Source organism: Polypterus senegalus, chromosome 1, assembly GCF_016835505.1.
Source record: "Polypterus senegalus isolate Bchr_013 chromosome 1, ASM1683550v1, whole genome shotgun sequence".
In the NCBI taxonomy this organism is placed as follows: Eukaryota; Metazoa; Chordata; class Cladistia; order Polypteriformes; family Polypteridae; genus Polypterus; species Polypterus senegalus.
The window spans coordinates 145,694,616-145,714,180 of NC_053154.1; the positions used below are offsets into that span (position 1 = coordinate 145,694,616).

Below are 19,565 nucleotides of genomic sequence, written 5' to 3' on the forward strand. Positions count from 1 at the left end.
ATGCAAACCCTAACCTCCTTATTGCGAGGCATCAGTGCTACCACTGTGCCAGCATGCCACCCAAAAACAGTTATAGATACATATAAAAGAATAGTTATCTTTAAAACAATAAATAATGAAACACTTTTCATACTTCTTCCCCAGTATTTATAGAAAGTTGGTGTATTTCTGTTAGTGCCACCTAGTGCTTAGAGTGTTTCAGAATGTACTGAATTGGAATCGTGTTTGCTCTTTTGGAGTATTCTTGTAGTGGTGTAGTATATAAAATGCTGACTGAATGACAATTGTTAGGATTAGTTTTAAAACTGCATGTTTTGATCTCTTTGATCTCCTTTATCCTAGGGCTTGCCTCAGGCTTCTTTGCACATAGCAGTGTTACAAAGTTTGCCTCCCAGTTTTGTTATGGTTTAAAAAGTCTTTAAATTTCTCTTTAGACCTAAATTCATGTGAAAAGTACACTGAGAACTTCCATTTTCAACTCTGTGGTTTTACATGGCATGCATCAAGTCACCAAGTCTTAAACGAAGACAACTCCTGGTGGCAAAAAGCATGTAACAGATTCTACTACGTAAATTGTATTCAATAAAGTAGAGCCAACGTGCTGAAGCCATATGTATAAAAGTTCTAGGAGGCTTTGCCCCTGGTAGGTGTGCTCGCCCACCCCCCATCCAACCCCCACCTGCTCTATGTGCCAACCACTTCGTGTCTCTGCTGCCCACATTGTGAAGAGGGGGGCTGAACGCACCCCAAGGACACGCGATCGCTCCTCCGATACCCCCTCTTAAACGGTGATACAATGGGAAACACATCCAGTTTTTCTTTTACCTCCTGTTTGCTCAGTCAGCTGCTGCCATGCCACATGATCTGCATTTCGCGCGGCACACTTCTGTCATATCAACTATTCGATTTCTTTTCGCTTTTACCTTTTTTGTCAATATTGCATTGAATTTTGATTCCGTGTTTGGAATTATATCTTGACAACGCAACTTATAACTGCCTGTGAGTGAATATCATTTCGTTCTGTCTACAAGAAATGTGTCTGACATAACCACACAGGACTTTTCCAAATCACTTTGCATAAGCTCTTGCCTTGCGGCGTAGTTACATCACTTGGCACAAAGACTTGTCTCGCGGGATGTGAAAGTGTCTCTGAGACAATCACATCTCGTCTCCTTCCAAGATTTTTTTTTTTTTATAATAGAGAGAGAAGTGATTCTTATGATTGGTCAACCCACCTTTAGCAGCAATCGCTTGCAATTTCGACTGAATCCCTGCAGAACTGGTTGAATTCATTGGTGCTTTGAGATCATTTATGTTTCATATCGTATTATGCGCAACTCGAAATCTGGAAATTGACTTGACTATTCCAAAAACCCTGATTCTTAACTTTTTTAGCCGTTCAGGATCAGAGCTTAGGATCGTTCTGTTGTTGTGTGATCCATCATCCAATCAAGTTTTAGCCAAGCTTTAGCTGACAGACAGACTGGCTTGCATTTTTATAACTCTGCTAGAAAAAGGAGCTCATGGTGGACTCAGTAACTACAAGGCACATAAAACTGCACAGATCTTCACTCCTCCTCCACCCTGCTTCATGTTTGGTTTGGAGATATGCTTTGTTATGGTTTGCCAAATGTAGATGTAAGAGCCATTTGCCAGTTATTTGAGTTATATTAAATGTTTGCCTATATATTCGTGCATGGTCTATGGGAGGTTCTTACAACCCTCACAAGCTGAATTGGATTGGCATATTCTAGCTATTTCTTGTCTCTCTGACTACAGATCAGTCTCAGTTAGTGACCTGCCTAGCCGAGAGTAAGGCATGAAGGGCACACAGTTTTAAACCATGCCTTTACATCCTCTGTTGTATGTGCAGAGCTGTACGTTTAGAATGTACTGAATGTACTGAATGTAAAGTAAAGCATAGTGATATAATTCATCCTTAAGTATAGGAACAATTGGAAGTCTAACAAGAAGAAACATTTTTCCCATTTTTGTTTTGCATTTTATTCTACATGTGTAACATCTCATCTCTATTCCTGTGTGGATTGTTTGCTTGAATGTTCACTAAATGTTTTTAAAACAAACTTTTTTGGATAGATTTCTTCTGGCACGCGTCTCACCCATGCTTGATCCTGCCTTATTTACCAGCAGCTACAGTAGCATTGTGCATTTTTGATCAAACTATGATGGTTTCCGGAGGACCTTATACCAGATGTAGTGTGGTTCTTTCAGATGCTGCGGTGCCATCATAACCCTTGCTGCCAAGTTCTTTTTGGAGTCAGCAGGCTTTTTCCTGGATACCTTGTTCAAGCTCATTGAACAAAATAAAGTCCGACTTGCTGTCATTTGAGTCGTCTGATTTTATGACTTGGTGAGGATGAGATAATTATTAGTTATGTCCAGACATGTTAAAAGATAGTTCACTTACTTGTCACTTGAAAGCATATCTTTATCAACCCTTTGGCCTTCTAGATTTGGCCATGTTTATCATTCTGCACATTCTTAGCTGTCCATTGTTATGCTGCTAATCAGAGGATTAAAACGAAAGTGCCATTCGCTGTCAAAGGGGGTGTATGTAATTTCATCCGGAATTAGTGCTTTTCCGCCCTCACCTAAGAGGATCGTCAAGGATTTGTCCTGGCACTTTGTAATCTGAATTACTATATGTGCTAGTAATTTAAATTGGGAGAAACAATTAGATTAAAACTTAACCACGATGAACAAGTGTAATATCGGTTTGAAGCATTTAAACGCTATTCCAAAGGAAACCTGAAGAGGGCAGTATTCACTAACATATATTTTGATATTTTTCTACTGATGAAAACATTTATAGAATCCTGGGACTCTGCCACCATGCCAAAGTAACTCCTACAATGAACTATACAATTGATAGCAGAAATAATAAAATATTCTGTATTTTTGATATTAGTGTTACAATAGAACATAGATATTTGTCAAAGTTTATTAGTAATACTGTGCACTTGCAATATGAACCGTGACCAGTAAAATATGTTACACTTTACTTTTTCCAAATGTATTTACCAGGCTTTTATGATTTTTCTGCTGGACAGTGCGTTTTGCATTTGTTCCTTTTATAAATGCACTAAAAGCTCAATATTTAAATCTACCTGATATTTGAATGTTACATGTGTCCAGGACGACTCAATACATACTAGTTTGTGCAATAAAATGAGTTCATACTGTACAGTATATTAAGCATAATGGTCAGCAAGAAGGAGACACCAAGTTTCACTGCCACTGAGAGCCGTGCCACTCTTGGATAAGATCAGGGCTCCTAGAATGTTTCGAGATGTCTGCCATTAACGGATACAGAGGGTTTTTTCAGTTACAGAGACATTAAAGTTGCGAGTGGCATGGGCTACTTAGAATCTAAAATAGATGGAAGCCTAATGAGGATAACCCTGAGTCCATAGAAGTAACAAGTAAAAGTCAAACAGTACAGTGTATGGTCAGGACAGTACAACTTTGAAGTAGGAAGCAATGGAAATGCTTCAACAAGACCAATAAAGACTCGGTAATGAAAAATGAGAATAAATGCAGCATTTGCTTAAATACCCAGGCATAACTGTAAAGATATACAAAGGCAATGCCAGGTAATTTGCCTAGTTGAAAAATAAAGAAGAAAAAAACATTTTTTTATTAACCTTCTGCTGTTGGCTAATGCAGCTCATTTAAATAGACATTTCTACAGTTTTCTGTCCAGCAAAACTTCACCTTTTATTGGCTAACTAGAAAGATTACAATATGCAAGCTTTCAAGGCAACTCGGGCCCCTTCTTCTTCTTGCCTGAAGTAATTTTGCTTGACTTCTCACTACATCCATAATGGCTAACACGTTACAACACCCTAGTACTGTAAAATTTTGGTTAAAGAAAGAGAAAGCAAAGATCTTCATACAATGTTAATTTTCAGATCATTCAATGTGATTATCTGTCGGCCTGTAATAATCAGTAAAATAGTTTTTGGAAGTAATAAATGTCTGCCTTCCTCACTACTCTTGCTGAATATGTTTGCCACTCTCTGCTTGTTTTTGAAGTATATTGTCAGATTTCCAGAGGTTTTATTGTGCAACACATTCATTTATTTCACTGTTTACTTGGCTATACACTGTTCTTTATAAATGCAGGGATTTCAAAGATGTCTGCACTGTACTTTAACATCATGCCTTAAACTTCCCTTTTGTTTTAACGCGTATAAAACCTTCTGCCTTTCAGGTTCTTCGAGCACATATTTTACCCCTGACAAATGTTGCCTTTAACAAATCAGGCTCAAGGTAAATGTCCCAACTCATTTATTTCATGTTTCCTTCTCAAGCATGATTCTGAATCTGCAGAATGATATTTTTTTGTTTCGTCATTAGCTTCATCACTGGCAGCTATGACAGGACCTGTAAGATATGGGACACAGCATCAGGAGAGGAGCTGCACATGCTGGAAGGCCATCGCAATGTTGTCTACGCAATTGCGTTCAACAATCCATACGGGTTGGTGTTTTATTCATCTTCTGTTTTGCTGAAGGTTCTCCAATGATCCCAACAAGCTTAGGGATTCATATTTTTAAATTCATTTTCAGTTATTTTATTGCTTAAGTCAGGGGTGTCCAACTCTAGTCCTGGTGGGCCACAGTGTCTGCAGGTTTTCATTCTAATCCTTTTCCTAATCGGTGACCAGTTTTCACTGCTAGGTAACTTTAACTTCTTTTCTTTTCATTTCAATAGCCCTGTTTTTAAGGAGTCAGTCCTCTAAATTGATTCTTTTATCCATTAAATGGCAGACAAACAGAAATGACACATGAAACGAGCCAACTAATGACCTGCTAACTTGGAACATCAAACTCCAACCAATTTCTTAATCAAAAGTCGATTCTTGCTCTTAATTAAACCTGTTATTTAATTCCATAGCTTGTTGCTGCTCTCATTCTGCCACAGCAGACATTTCCAAAACTGTGGATATTCCTTTTTATCTAAGAACACTGTCAAAATGTTTTGGTGATCTGAACAGATTAACCAGATTAACCTTCTCCTTTCTTTATTTTCAGATACTGTGGTTAGCTGGTCACATGGCGTCTTGTTTTGCGTCTCATTATTGTTAGGCAGCTAATTAAGGGAAAAGAAACAATTAGGAGGTCCAAGTCAATTTAATTAAAACTAAGGCAAAAGAAGTTAAATGGCAGCACAAACTGGCCACTGATTAGGAAAAGGGTTAGAATGAAAACCTGCAGCTACTGCGGCCCTCCAGGATCAGAGTTGGACACCAATGGCTTCAGTGGTTTGTGTTTCACTTTTATGTTTTAAACATAAAGTGAACTTCTAATATATGATCAAAAATGTTTATAAATTGACCGTACAGTTTTGAATTTATATATGATTTCTGCTGCTCTGGTATAATTAGGATGGTTTGTTATTAATTATTACTAACCATAAAGTAATCATAGCCTGTTGTATGACCAGTAACTATGTGGACACAATATTTGAGAAGCTGAGCCTGAGGACCAACACTTGAAAATGTAAGTCCATGAAATGCTGTCTTTTTTTTTTTTTTCTTTTAAGACGCAAAGACTTCAGTGGATGGGTAGCTCCATATTCCCTCATTCAGAAACGGCAATATTCAAACAAAATGGTGTAAACTCTGTGTCATCTCGTTTTTCACACATTGACCTTAATAGCCAAGGAAAGTAATAAGCAATGGAATGTTATTGTTCAGAAATCCTTTGTCCATTTAGCCTGACAAAGGTAGGTCAGAATTTAAGAACATGCTCTCAAAGTTGATTTTTTTTTCCATAAAGGACTCCAAAATGATAATGCTGTTTCTTAAAAGGTGGATTTGTTTGAACAGGTTATCATTGTACCCTTTATACAGCAGGATGGTGCTGCTTTACTAAAGCGATTTCCGTGGCCTCTGTGAATGCTTATATAAGAAAGACTCATATTTCATTTAGCCGTTTGTTGTTATGTGTTAGAATGGCGAGTTTGTTTTAAAGGAGAGGAGCATGCGATGAAAGCACCAATTAGGAACTCGCAAATCATAACAGGCTCCAGTCAAGAGGTCAAAACAGAGAGTCACAGAGAATAGAAATATAATATGTCAAAATCTGAAACGGCAAGCAATAAGTTGTGCTCTTAGAAACAAGCAAACGTCACAGAAGCACCTTTTTAGATTTGAGAAATTGAAAAATTGGAGCCCATGACAGGATATCAGGAGATCCCCACCACCATTTCAAGTATTTGTGGTGCGTGAAGATATCAGACAGATGCTGGCATCAGTTCACGTGGTGGCAACCTGAGACTGCAGCTAACAAGTAGATGAATACAGCCATCAGAAAATCAGCCATCCATCCATTATCCAACCTGCTATATCCTAACTACAGGGTCACGGGGGGTCTGCTGAAGCCAATCCCAGCCAACACAGGGCGCAAGGCGGGAAACAAACCCTAGGCAGGGCGCCAGCCCACTGCAGGGCATCAGAAAATCATACTATCATGTTTTTGAGATGATGCGAACAAAAACAAATATTGATTACAGATAAAAATTAAAGAACTGCAACTAATGGCAAGTTGAATAAAGTCAAAGCAGGTAACCCGTGCAGGCAACAGGGAGAAAATGTAGACACCACATGGACAAAGCCCGGGTGCAGGGATCACCCCCAGGATTCTAGAGAGGCTGCACTGTTAACCACCATACCACACATTACCACTCGTCACCCAAGCCTTTTGATTTTCACATGCAAGTCAGGTAGGCTACTCTGGCAAACTCTTCATGTCAAAATAGTGTAAAAATCCACATACTAAATAATGCAACAACTCTTTTGAATTGTTTTAAACATTAAGGTAGATTATGTTTGACTAGTAATCTAAACTCATGGAAGAACCTTAGCAAATTCTCCCTCGTAATGTAGTGCCATGTTCCGCAGTTATTGCATGATCAAATGAAATCTGCTACTGAGCCATTTCCCTCCCATGTATGTTGTTCTCATTGAGTGTCTATAAAGATGGCTGCCAAGCTTAAGATAGAAATTTAAGTTAGAAAAAAGAATAATAAATTAACAATTTATTTTTGTTTGTGTGCAGAGACAAAATAGCTACTGGATCATTTGATAAGACTTGCAAGCTGTGGAGTGCAGAAACTGGGAAATGTTTCCACACCTTTCGAGGACATTCTGCAGAAATTGTGAGTACTTAACAGTGATTAATCAGTCTGCTGCTGTTACTTTGTAGCTGTTTAGAAAACATGTTGGCTAAACATCTGCTCAAGTTTATTCTTCAACTAGCAAAATACCTGCGCTTCGCAGCGGAGAAGTAGTGTGTTAAAGAAGTAATGAAAAAGAAAAGGAAACATTTTAATAATAACGTAACATGATTGACAATGTAATTGTGTTGTCATTGTCATGAGTGTTGCTGGCATATATTATATATATATATATATACACACACACACATAAACATATACAGTGTATATATACATATATATACACATATACAAATATATACACATATATACAGTATATACATACACACACACATATATACATATACATATCTACATATATACTGTATATACACATATATATATATATATATATATATACAAATCTACATATATATATTAGGGGTGGGACTGGATTAAAAAAATTAATCCAATTAATTAGAGGCTGTGTAATAATTAATCTTGATTAATCGTTAGTAATCACACATGAAAATTTGCCCCAAATTGCAAATGTTTTTTTTTAATGTAAAAGGGTTTTAGTGGGCGACAGAATCAAATAATAGACATGGACATGAATATTGTAAACTCAAGCTCTTTTAATATCTTAAAAAAAATGCTTTTAAACTGCATTTCAATTCAAAACAGAAACAAAAATATCATCCCTGGCTAAAATTGGGCAGACTTAAAAATAAAGTGGTATTTTAAGTACTTTAAGTACATTTTCAGAATAGTATTGTCTTTAAATAATAATAACAAAAATTTCAACATAAAGTGCAGTTTTTCTTCTTAAAAAAATAAGTCAGAAACATAAAAGGTAATTTGACCAGCTTACTCTTTAAACTCTGAGTAACATTAGCCAAAATTATTTTGTACATTAGGCTAAAACAGTGTGATCATTGAACATTTTGTAATTAGATGTAATTAGAATTACTAACGGTCACGGAAGTCCAATGATCCCCAGTAAGAGCCACAAAGTCTGCTTTCTGTAATGCATCTAATTTTGCTTGCTTTTCAGTGTGCACAAAACCATGCTTTTATCAAGGCTTCGGTTGGATAGTCTTTTGAAATTAAATTTTCCTCCGATCAGTCGTAGGAATGCGCTTTATTCCGACTCTAACATTTTTGTAGCTGTGATGTGTGCATCAGTGTAATCGATGTACCAGGAAATCATGCATTGACAAAAGTTCCCCTTTGCTTGGAATTGAAAGTGTGATTAAATGCGTTATTTTTTAACACGTTATGGAGTACATGCATCGAAGCTTCTCAGCTGTGCTTGTGCTAAGAGAAGGAAACATTTTAAAAATAACGTAACATGACTGTCAATATACAGTATTTGTTTTGTGACCGTTATGAGTGTTGCTGTCATCAAGGATTTGATTATAATTCCTTTCAATCAAGTTCGTATTTGGACAGTTTGCACAAAACCACGATTTTATTAAGGCTTCCGTCGGGTAGTCTTTTGAAATGAAATTTGCCTCTGATCAGTCTTAGGAACACACTTTGTATCCATTATTCATAAAGCTTCAATTGGTGATCTGTCTTTCTGTGTTAACCGCATATTTTTTCATACGTCTCAAACCAAGGGAATGCGAGGGTAAAATGAATCAGGAAGTGTACCCCCTCTCGGGAATCAAACCTTGGACGTCGGTGCTAGTGGCGAAGCCTCTACCATTGTGCCACGGCGTGTCGTTTGTCTATTTGAGAGTATGTAGATCGCAGCGGAGAAGTAGTGTGTTAAAGAAGTTATGAAAAGGAAAAGGGAACATTTTAAAAATAACGTAAGATGATTGTTAATGTAATTGTTTTGTGAGTGTTATGAGTGTCGCTGTCATTAAGGATTTGATTATCATTATTTCTTTCAATCAGGTTCATATTTGTAGGATGTGTTGTGTTCAAGTTACATTCCGTGTTTGTCAATCGTTGTAAAGATGACAGGTTTCATTCATCAATTCGTTTCTTACTGCATCAATAAACAGCACGTCTTCCTCTTTATCTGAGACCTGACACACTGCGTGCACGGGTTTTTTTTTACACTGTCTTCCTTTAGCGGGACATTGACTTTTTCCACCCCTTGGCTGTATTTAATGTTAGCTAAGACCCGGCACTTAAAAGTTTCTCTCGCAGTTTCGCCGAGTTTGTGCCAAACACCACCCTGACCATCTCATCTTCATCTGCATAAGCACAGTCCTTCACCCGTGAATATTTAGCGGCAGTGTTTCTATTGGATTGCCGCTGACGGACTTATATGGGCAGGCACTAAATTACGTGGGAGGCGTAACTCCGCCTCCCACGGGCATCAAGCAGAAGTCTATTATAGTATATAGATGAAAAAGTAGGTTCCAGTTATGACCATTACACGTAGAATTTCGAAATGAAACCTGTCCAACTTTTGTAAGTAAGCTGTAAGGAATGAGCCTGCCAAATTTCAGCCTTCTACCTACACGGGAAGTTGGAGAATTAGTGATGAGTCAGTGAGTCAGTGAGGGCTTTGCCTTTTATTAGTATAGATTATCAAATGCCTTTCTTAGTGCTTGCTATAACAAAACCCATTTCATGACAATCCTTCTTGATTTTCCTGTTTCTCACAAAACTCTTTACAAGGTAAGCAGCTTTATTTTATATGCAGTGATCCCTCGCTATATCGCGCTTCGACTTTCACAGCTTAACACCATTGCGGATTTTAAATGTAAGCATATCTAAATATATATCACAGATTTTTCGCTGGTTCACGGATTTCTGCGGACAATGGGTCTTTTAATTTATGGTACATGCTTCCTCAGTTTGTTTGCCCAGTTGATTTCATACAAGGGACGCTATTGGCGGATGGCTTAGAAGCTACCCAATCAGAGCATGTATTACATATTAAATAAAACTACTCAATGATATACGATATGCTTCCCGTGCGGTGCTTGATTGTTTGCTTCTCTCTATCTCTGTCACTCTCTCTGCCTGATGGAGGGGGTGTGAGCAGAGGGGCTGTTTGCACAGAGGATACGGACGCTCCTCTAAAAAATGCTGCTTTATCGCGGTGCTTCGGCATACTTAAAAGCCCAAAAGCACGTATTGATTTTTGATTGTTTGCTTTTCTCTCTCTCTCTCTCACTGACATTCTCTGCTCCTGACGGCGCTCCTTTGAAGAGAAGATATGTTTGCATTCTTTTAATTGTGAGAAAGAACTGTCATCTCTGTCTTGTCATGGAGCACAGTTTAAACTTTTGACTAAAGGGTGTTATTTCATGTCTAGAGGGCTCTAATAATGTTAACAGTGTGGGAGAGTTTATAAGGGCTTAAAATATATAAAAATAACCATACAAACATATGGTTTCTACTTTGCGGATTTTCATCTATCGCGGGGGGTACTGGAACGCAACCCCCGCGATCGAGGAGGGATTACTGTAGTGCCTTATGTTTTATATCTTGTCACAAAGTCCTTGGGGGCTTAGTGGTAGTAGTCCTGACTGGACAAATGTGAGAAAACTCCAAGGCAGGCATGTTGAACTGTGGAAGAAGGAAGAAGCATCACTAACAGAGCCATTAATATTGGGCTAAATGCAATTTTTCTTAAGTTTATACCATAAGTGTAAGTTGTTCCCACAGATTACATAGCCAATGAACTTTGTGATAATAAATGAAAATTTTGAGAGATGGCTTGTAGTTCAGGAATTAAGAAATTCAATTTTAGATTCTGGTTTTTATTTTGCTTTGTATTTCAACTTTGAGGTCTGCGAAGCTCTATGAGTTTTGGCAAACAAGCCCTAGGTTTAGTCTATCGACTTCTACAACAGCTTGACTAATCTTCTGGAAAGCACCTCAGGAAAGAATTACAGTGAATAATTTCTGCCATTCTCAGTAAAGTCTGTCCGAGGGGACTTGTGCAGTATGTTCTAGCCGGCTAAAACAATTTCAGTGTAATTTTTGCTTTGTACCCTCGTCCACCATAACCTATCATCTATGGGAGAGGAGTGAAAGCTTTAGGTTTGTCCTAAATTTCGATCCCCAGTTTTTGACGGATCATGGCTAAACGAACAAACTCGCTCCATCAGGCAAAACTGTAGGCGGCTAGAACGTAAATGGAGGAAAGATGGTCTCACTGTTACCTTCGACTGCATGAGTGACGCGTGGTCCCAATACCAGAGAGCAGTCAGAGGTGCAAGGAACCGTTTTTTCGCTGACATCATCTCAAAAAACTCTGGCAATCAACGTGTCTTATACAAAACACTAAATGCTGTCCTCTCTCCAGCCGTAACTGTTTTCTCTTCTGCCTCTACTGCTCTTTGTAATCAGATCCTCACGTTTTTTCTGGATAAGGTCACGAACATTAGATCCCAGATCTCCATTTCTTCTTCTGACCCTGTTGATTTAGCCGCTCCTACACATGGCTCCCTCACCAGCTTTGAACCCATTTTGCTCCCCTATCTGGAAAAAATTGTCGCCTCAATGTAGCCTTCGGGCTCTCCGGACAATGTGGTGCCGTCCAGACTGCTGAAAGATGTGTTTCCTGTGATTCGAGACGATGTTCTAAAGATCATAACTAGTAGTCTATCCTCGGCTATAGTTCCTCGTGCTTTCAAACACACAGTTGTACATCCAATTGTGAAAAAAACCTGATCTTGACCCTGCCGTTCTTTCCAATCTTCGTCCAATCTCCAAACTACCTTTCTTGTCAAAAATACTAGAAAAAGTAGTTTATGAGCAATTAACTCATCACCTACAGGACCATCAGGTAATGGATCTTTTTCAGTCAGGCTTTAGGCCCCAACACAGCACAGAAACTGCGCATTTACGTGTCCTAAATGATGTCCTTTTGGCATTGGACTCAGGACTTCACATGGTTATGGTTCTTCTCGACTTATCTGCCGCCTTCGACACAATCGACCACGACATCATGATCTCCCGGCTCGAATCCTGGGCTGGTGTATCTGGCTTAGCCCTCGACTGGTTCAGGTCATATTTCTGCAACAGGACTCAGAGTCATGCTAGACGATTTTTCATCTGAATCAGTCCCACTCCCATGTGGGGTCCCCCAGGGTTCCATTTTAGGGCCACTACTTTTTTCAATCTACATCCTGCCTTTAGGTGCAATTTTTAGAAAACATGCAATTTCATATCACCTATATGCTGACGACTGCCAAATTTATTTCTCCCTCAAGCCAACTGACTCCACCAAACCTCTTCTCGACTGCCTATCTGACATTAAGGCCTGGCTGGCTGTAAACTTCCTTCACCTGAACGATTCAAAAACCGAGGTCATTGTTTTAGTCCCGACTGCAAACAGGCTCCACCCCTTGGCCTCGTTTCTCTTCCCATTCCAGTAACTTCGTCTGTCTCCAATCTTGGAATCAAAATGGATACGGTCCTGAAAATGGATGCTCAAGTCAACAGCACAGTAAAATCCTGCTTTTTCCATCTCAGGCGAATCACCAAACTCAAGCCTATTCTGTCTAACCACCTCCTGGAATCAGTAATCCATGCATTCATTACGTCCCGGCTCGACTACTCAAATTCCTGCCTTTATGGTATCAGTAAAGCCACTCTTTCTAGACTCCAACTGGCTCAGAATGCGGCTGCAAGGCTTCTAACTGGAAGTAGCAGAAGCCAACTCATTACACCAATTTTAAAAACCCTACACTGGCTGCCGATTAGATTCAGAATCGATTTTAAGATACTCCTCTTAACCTATAAGGCACTAAACGGTCTAGCCCCTGCCTATTTGAGTGTCTTGCTCCATCGTCACAATCCTCTTCATGTTCTTAGATCCGCAGATCAGCTGCTCCTAACCGTTCCCAAGGCACGTTTTAAAGCTCGTGGTGAAAGGGCTTTTTCCGTCTGTGCACCCAGGCTCTGGAACTCCCTACCCTTAGTGGTTAGGTAAGCCGCCTCAGTCGCCACATTTAAATCATGCCTAAAAACGCACTTCTTCACATTGGCTTTTAATTCTTAACCTGTCTCATTTCCACTTGCTTCTTCCTATTTCTCTATTTTATTGGGTCCTCTGACCTGTTTTTAGTATCTCTGTTTTAATTCTCTCTTAATGTTTGTTTTTAATATTTTGTTTTAGTCCTGCTTCTTTTTTAACTGTACAGCGCTTCGGTCAGTTGTAATGCTGTGCTTTTAAGCGCTCAACAAATAAAATGGTATGGTATGGTATGGTATGTTTTAGGGTCCCCTGTTGCCGAAAACGTCGATATCTCGATGATGGGTGTGTTTCTGTCTATGTGTTGCAGTTTCTTGAGGAAGACCTAGAGCTAAAACGGCTGAATGAAAAAATACCAAACTCGAAACTTGAGCCTGTTCTGAGATGATGATGTGCTGATTATTTTTTTGTACCAAATTGTGCAAGAGAAAGAGGCACTCAAGGGGAACCCACAAATACCATAATATCCATCCATCCATTATCCAACCCCCTATATCCTAACTACAGGGTCACGGGGGGTCTGCTGGAGCCAATCCCAGCCAACACAGGGCACAAGGCTTAGGAAACAAACCCCAGGCAGGGCGCCAGCCCACCGCTGGGCAGAGAAGTTGAATAATAATAACATATCCTTCATTTGTGGTACAGTAAAGTATCAAGTGAATAGCAGAATACCATAATATAATTCTGCAATTAAGTGATGAATTCTTCTCGTCAATTGTTATCGTAAATGACCTATTTTATGATCAGGAAGATCGGCATCAAAGTAAATAATTACTGAAATGTTATAGAATAGTTCAGGTAACTTAGGACGCAAATCCTACTGATGCTCACGTCTGAATTTTTTTTTTTGATTGTATGTAAGACATTTCTCAGTTTTAACAGTCTAAAGATAATTTAAAAAGTACTCATCTTTTATTTGATATGATAACATTCACTGTTTTAATTACAACAAAGCTCAAACTGTTGGAGCAATTTGCATTTTATTTTGTGACTCTCATATCAACAAACACGCAAAGACTTTGCTTTTTTACTTTATGTAATGCCTGACAATTAGAGTCTCGAGACGTTTTATACTTTATACCTCTTTGTAATAATGTACAGTATATGCATTTGTAATCTTTGCAAAGCACCACACAACGTAAGATAACATACAATTTTTAAACGTGTTTACCCAGTTTGGAGTTGTGAGACCCGTTGACCACTGAGTGTAGGAGGGAAGCCAAGCCTGGGAGCTCATTTAGAATCTCCAGTTCACCTAACGTGTGTGTCTTGTGGCCATGGAGTGGCTCCACAGAGATGGCACAGCGCCTGAGGGCAGGAATCAAATACAGGATGCTGGATCTGTGAGGCGTCAGAGCTAACCACTGTAACTACATAGTGACTAAATATGTTCATTTTTATAGTGACTTGCATTTCACAAAGCAAATTGTTTAAATCTTCATTAAGCTGTCACTCGTCAGGTTATAATAAAAGATAACAATGCTACGTATTGTACCTTTTATACTGTTATTGTTATCTCAGAGCAATTACAAAACAACCAGTTTCCTTTATATAGCAATTTTCATATTGTTCCCAATCATAAAAAAGTTTTATTTTACATAATACCAATATACACTATACAATGAATTTCAAACACTTCAAATCATTAAATAAAGCAGTCGTTCTGTTTTATCTGCCCTATTCATAATGTTCAAGTATGTTACAAGTGAACTTTGTGCAGCTCCTTTTCTTAGTTACTAGACTTACAAAAGAATCATTTATTCCTGAAAATAGTGTTATTTCCCTTATCTTAAGGTGTCATCCATTGCATGGCCGCACTCGGCTCCCAATCCCGGTGGTTGGTCACACGGTGGGAATGGCAACGCACCAAAAAATATCCGCGCATGCTCCTAACCTCTCCTCTCCTTTAATTATCTGAAAAAACTCCATTCATTAGTTTTGGTCATTAAAAAGCAAGAATTTTTGAATTATATTAAAAATCATTTAAAAAGCTGGCTTTCTTTATGAATTTCCTTTCACACGAGTTATGCCTAAATTGGCACAGTCGGCAGTGTATGATATTCTGTTCTTGTTTTGCAGGTTTGTTTGTCTTTTAATCCGCAAAGCACATTGGTGGCAACGGGTAGCATGGACAATACAGCAAAGCTGTGGGACATCCAGACTGGTGAAGAGGCGGTAACACTAACTGTGAGTATTTGTTTAACTTTAAACATTTCATAAAAGTATTATAACAGTGTAAATGATGTCATTATGTGTGCAATTAATGTGAAGAGGGGTAAAGTGACAGTGTGGTTATTGCTTCTGTCTTCACAAAGCCAGGGAAACAGGATTGATTCCCAGTCCAGCTACTAGCAGCTTGGAGTCTGCACGTTCTTACATTTACATTTACTTATTTGGCTGACGCCTTTATCCACTGGGACTTACAATACCCATGTCTTCAAAGATTTTTACCAGAGCCATCTATTTATTCTCATATTTGAAAAGTGCACCACTTAATTGTTTTCAATTTATTGGTGCTTTGTAGAAACTAACCTGATGTAGGTAGCAGTCCCTCATAGGGCACAGTCACACACACGCCTACATTTACCCGTACATGGCCAGTTTGAAGTCATCAGTTATTCTAACCAGCCTGTCTGTGGGATGCTAAGGTACAACAGAGTATCCACAGAAAACCATTGTAGATACAGGGACCAAGTCTAAGCTCCGCACAAGACTTGACTGTGCTGGGACTTAAACACTTGCCACCATACCAGTGTTCATCTTAATAAATATCAATCGGTCTTACATCTCAAGCTTTTCATTGGAAACACAGTGGGGGTACCGTATAATTCACAATGTGAGACCGCAAAAAGCACTCCGTTTACTTAGTGACTGCTGTGTAGCATTTCAGCGTAATCTTTACACGGCTCTCACCTACTAGTTCTTATTTTCCCACTTCCTACCACTTATTGTAGACCTTCGCCATTTCATCCTGTCATCCAGTCCATTTATAATTTCTGTGCTCTGGAGGTGAGCGATTAGTGCCGTATATTCTGCCCTCAGAGTTCAATGAGACTGATTTTTGTGCTGGAATTAATTGTTTATTTGGTAAAGAGAGTATTTTTTACGGTACAATCTTCATTTTATGGCGTCAGAAGAAGCTTTATGGGATTTGGATAAGAAGCACACTAAAGTAGTGCTTTCAGGTCCTCTGTTACTATTAACCGGCTTACATTAATCAGGATAATCAGCTTACATTAAAGTGCAATGCGTAGCCCCTTTATTACCCAGAGAAGCGAGTGCAAATCTGTGGAAAGTTTCATCTTCACTAAATCTGGAAAAGGAAAAATGAGTAATGTTGTTGGAACTGAACATGAGGCCTACTGAAGAAAGAAAAAGAAAAGAGGGATTATCGAGTTTATGAGAAGTACTTCTTTCCCTAATTCTCTAAAGAAAGCCTTCTCAACTCTTCTTTTTTTGGTTTGTGTTTCTGACACTACTTTCCCTAACTCAGAATCAATGAGCACATACGTTAGACATTTATACCTCAGCTTAAGGAATGGGTGCTGTGTTAGTAAAGCAATGATGAATATGATGCACAGACTGTATTTTAGTTCCCTCTGAAGAGGGACAATGCTTCGTATTGGCACTGAGGAGCTTTTTATATTTTTTTTGTCAGTTTATAACAGGTACCTGTTGTCACTTCTCAAGGAACTGGCTGACAGGTCAGGAGCATCTCAGCCAAGCGTTACTCCGTAATGCCTGCTGTGCTTGTAGCCATTAACTGAATGGCGAGGCATTACATCCAGTTTTTGTAATGTGTGGGTGCACAGACGTTAAAATAACATGTTTTTGCCAGCATAAAATGCCAATATGCAGCAGCGTTCAGTTTCTCCTAACATAATCAGAGCAATTGATGACAATCATGTTGTAATAAGGGTATCTAGCGAGAACAAAGCTGCTTTTGTTAACTGGTTACATTCTATTAGCGCACAAGTTGTCTGAGATGCCAAGATGTTGTGTCTTAAGTTCCCTGGGTCAGTCCGTGATTCATTTATTTTAAAGCAAAGTTCCTTGGGCAGACATGATGGTGCTATAGATGATGGCTGGCTTGTTGTTGGTAAGGTAACTCTCAGTGTTTCATTTGGCCTGTACTATTCATTGAAACAGCAATCCCATCATTACATGTGCCATGTGATAGTGGCTAGATGCTGAGACACTGGCGCCTTACATCTTTCCCGGACCCCCAGAGCACACAGGAGAGATGCTAAAATGCCTCATGTGATCTTGCACTTTCAGTTGTGGAGCACAGCCAGATACTCTTGACTGTAGGTGACGCGGTCTCAACTTCATCAACCAGCCAATGAAGTTCTGCAACATCGTGATTACATATGTATGAGGTTGATCAGCATACTCCATATATGGATGTTTCAGGGCGGGGTTTGAGGCAAGTTCACGTATGTGGGAATGGTGCAGAAATGTGTGTGTAGCAGGTTTTATAAATCTGAGTTTGTATTTTTTGGTGTACACATTTTCCTGTGCTCATATTTTCATGCTCAGATTCATGCAAAATTTTATAAATGTGGCCACTGGTGTGGTGCCTTCCTGAGTGGCTCTCTACCTGATTTGCATTTTTTGTTTTTATTTTTACCCAGGCCCAGATGAAATGCACAGTAATGAATATTTCTCTAGGTACTTACTTTTGTCAGTAGTATTAGCTCTTACAGTTTATTTGGGGTGATCTGCCATGATGAAAAGAAAGGTAACAAATAGAAAAACAAAAAAGTGTTTCATTTAGGCCTGTTGCTCAGCTGGCAGAAGGGTCCAGTAGCTATAGATTTGCCATAAAACTGCTGAAGTATAGATGCTTAAAATCTAAACACTGGCTTTCACTATGACTCAGAAATATCATTCAACCCTCTAGTGCTCCGTGTGATTAAAAAGAAACCAAAATGATTCAGTTTCCTAAGAGAAACTGTAAGGATCTTCAGGTATGGGCTCACCATGATCAAGTGCTCTTCAGCAAGCAGCCTGATTTGCTTACATAGCAGCTGGTTTGCCTTCCTCACCTACATGTACCAAACTTTCAGTTGAGTGAAGGGCTATGGATATTTAGATAGATAGATAGATAGATAGATAGATAGATAGATAGATAGATAGATAGATAGATAGATAGATACTTTATTAATCCCAAGGGGAAATTCACAATTTCAGATTTTATGTACTGAATTGGCCAATGCTTCCTTAAATAGCACTATATAAAATTAAGGCTGAGCGATTGTCAGGCCACAGCGCAGCATTTTCCACCATGCTTTGCTGCCTTCACCGTGTTCAAGCACAAAGTCAGCATATTGAATTCAATGATTTGAAATGTCTCTGTGCAAAGATTCAGTCAGCATTTTCAAGATTTACAGCATGTCGCAGCTATAGTCTGTGGCTCTGAAAGTATACTCAGCATAATTCTACATTGTGCACAGGTCTTCATATATTGGTCTCCATATATTAAGTGTACAGTAAAACTCTGCAAGTGCCCCGATTGCAAAACATCATGCACAATAAGCAAATGAACATTTACTGCAGTAATAAATCAGAACACTACTGCAGTATTTATAAAAGAACTGAACACCTTCTGCAAATCATTGTCATAGACTCTCGGGGGCCGCTCATTGACTCTGTTGTACTCTCAGCACTGCGCCACTTTGATTTATTCTGATAATAAGTTGACCGATGAAGATATCAATGAGCATCATGGCTGAAAGTGCTTTGAAGTGGGTTGGCATATTTAACCGCCTTGGAGGTCTCCGCAGTGAGTGGCTGTTTTTATCTTTTCTGATTCTTTAAATAACTGACTTTCTCTTGTTGTAACGCAGTACTGTACGTACCTTTCCCTTCTCTTCCCCTGTGTTAGTCACGACAAGCTCTGCTCAGTCCCTAATTCCTGCTGACACTTTCATGGCGTCATTAAATTAGTAGCCTCGAGGGTTAAGTTTCACAAACCTGTTTCTCATCAGGAAATCTTTGGACACACAGTCATTTATTATTTAACGACTTGGCAATTAAAATTTAATGATGAGAGAGTTAAAAATTGAAATGTTATTACTGTACTCGAAATTGCAAGTTAGTTCTAGATTTCATTTCCTTTTCAGACTTGTGTGTTGTTTTTAATGAATGTATTTTTATATTTCTCCAAACTTTTTTACTCAAAGTACAATGTGTTAGCTCAAGCAACGGCTACATAGTCATGCACTGAATTTTTTTAATTAAATAAAAAGTTTGTTTTTGTTTTCTTGACAAATGTGAGAGGTGATCAAAAGTTTTTGAACCTGAACTATTAAGAGAAACACCCGTAAAGCCAAATACGTTTTATTATTTCATATAATCCCTAAGAACACTGAAGCATTCTTGTTCTAACATTCATAAAGCTTTTCTCTTTCACAAAAATAAAATGCTT

At 38.7% G+C, this 19,565-nt stretch overlaps 1 protein-coding gene across 1 annotated transcript in view; it reads left to right on the forward strand.

Annotated features, from left to right (window-relative positions):
* daw1 (dynein assembly factor with WDR repeat domains 1) overlaps nt 1-19,565 on the forward strand; it is a 56,181-nt gene that overhangs the window by 13,468 nt on the left and 23,148 nt on the right. The window contains exons 4-7 of the mRNA XM_039759916.1: nt 4,235-4,293; nt 4,381-4,503; nt 7,086-7,185; nt 15,215-15,322. Of these exons, the coding sequence (XP_039615850.1) occupies nt 4,235-4,293; nt 4,381-4,503; nt 7,086-7,185; nt 15,215-15,322 (390 nt within the window). The remainder of the gene's footprint in view (nt 1-4,234; nt 4,294-4,380; nt 4,504-7,085; nt 7,186-15,214; nt 15,323-19,565) is intronic.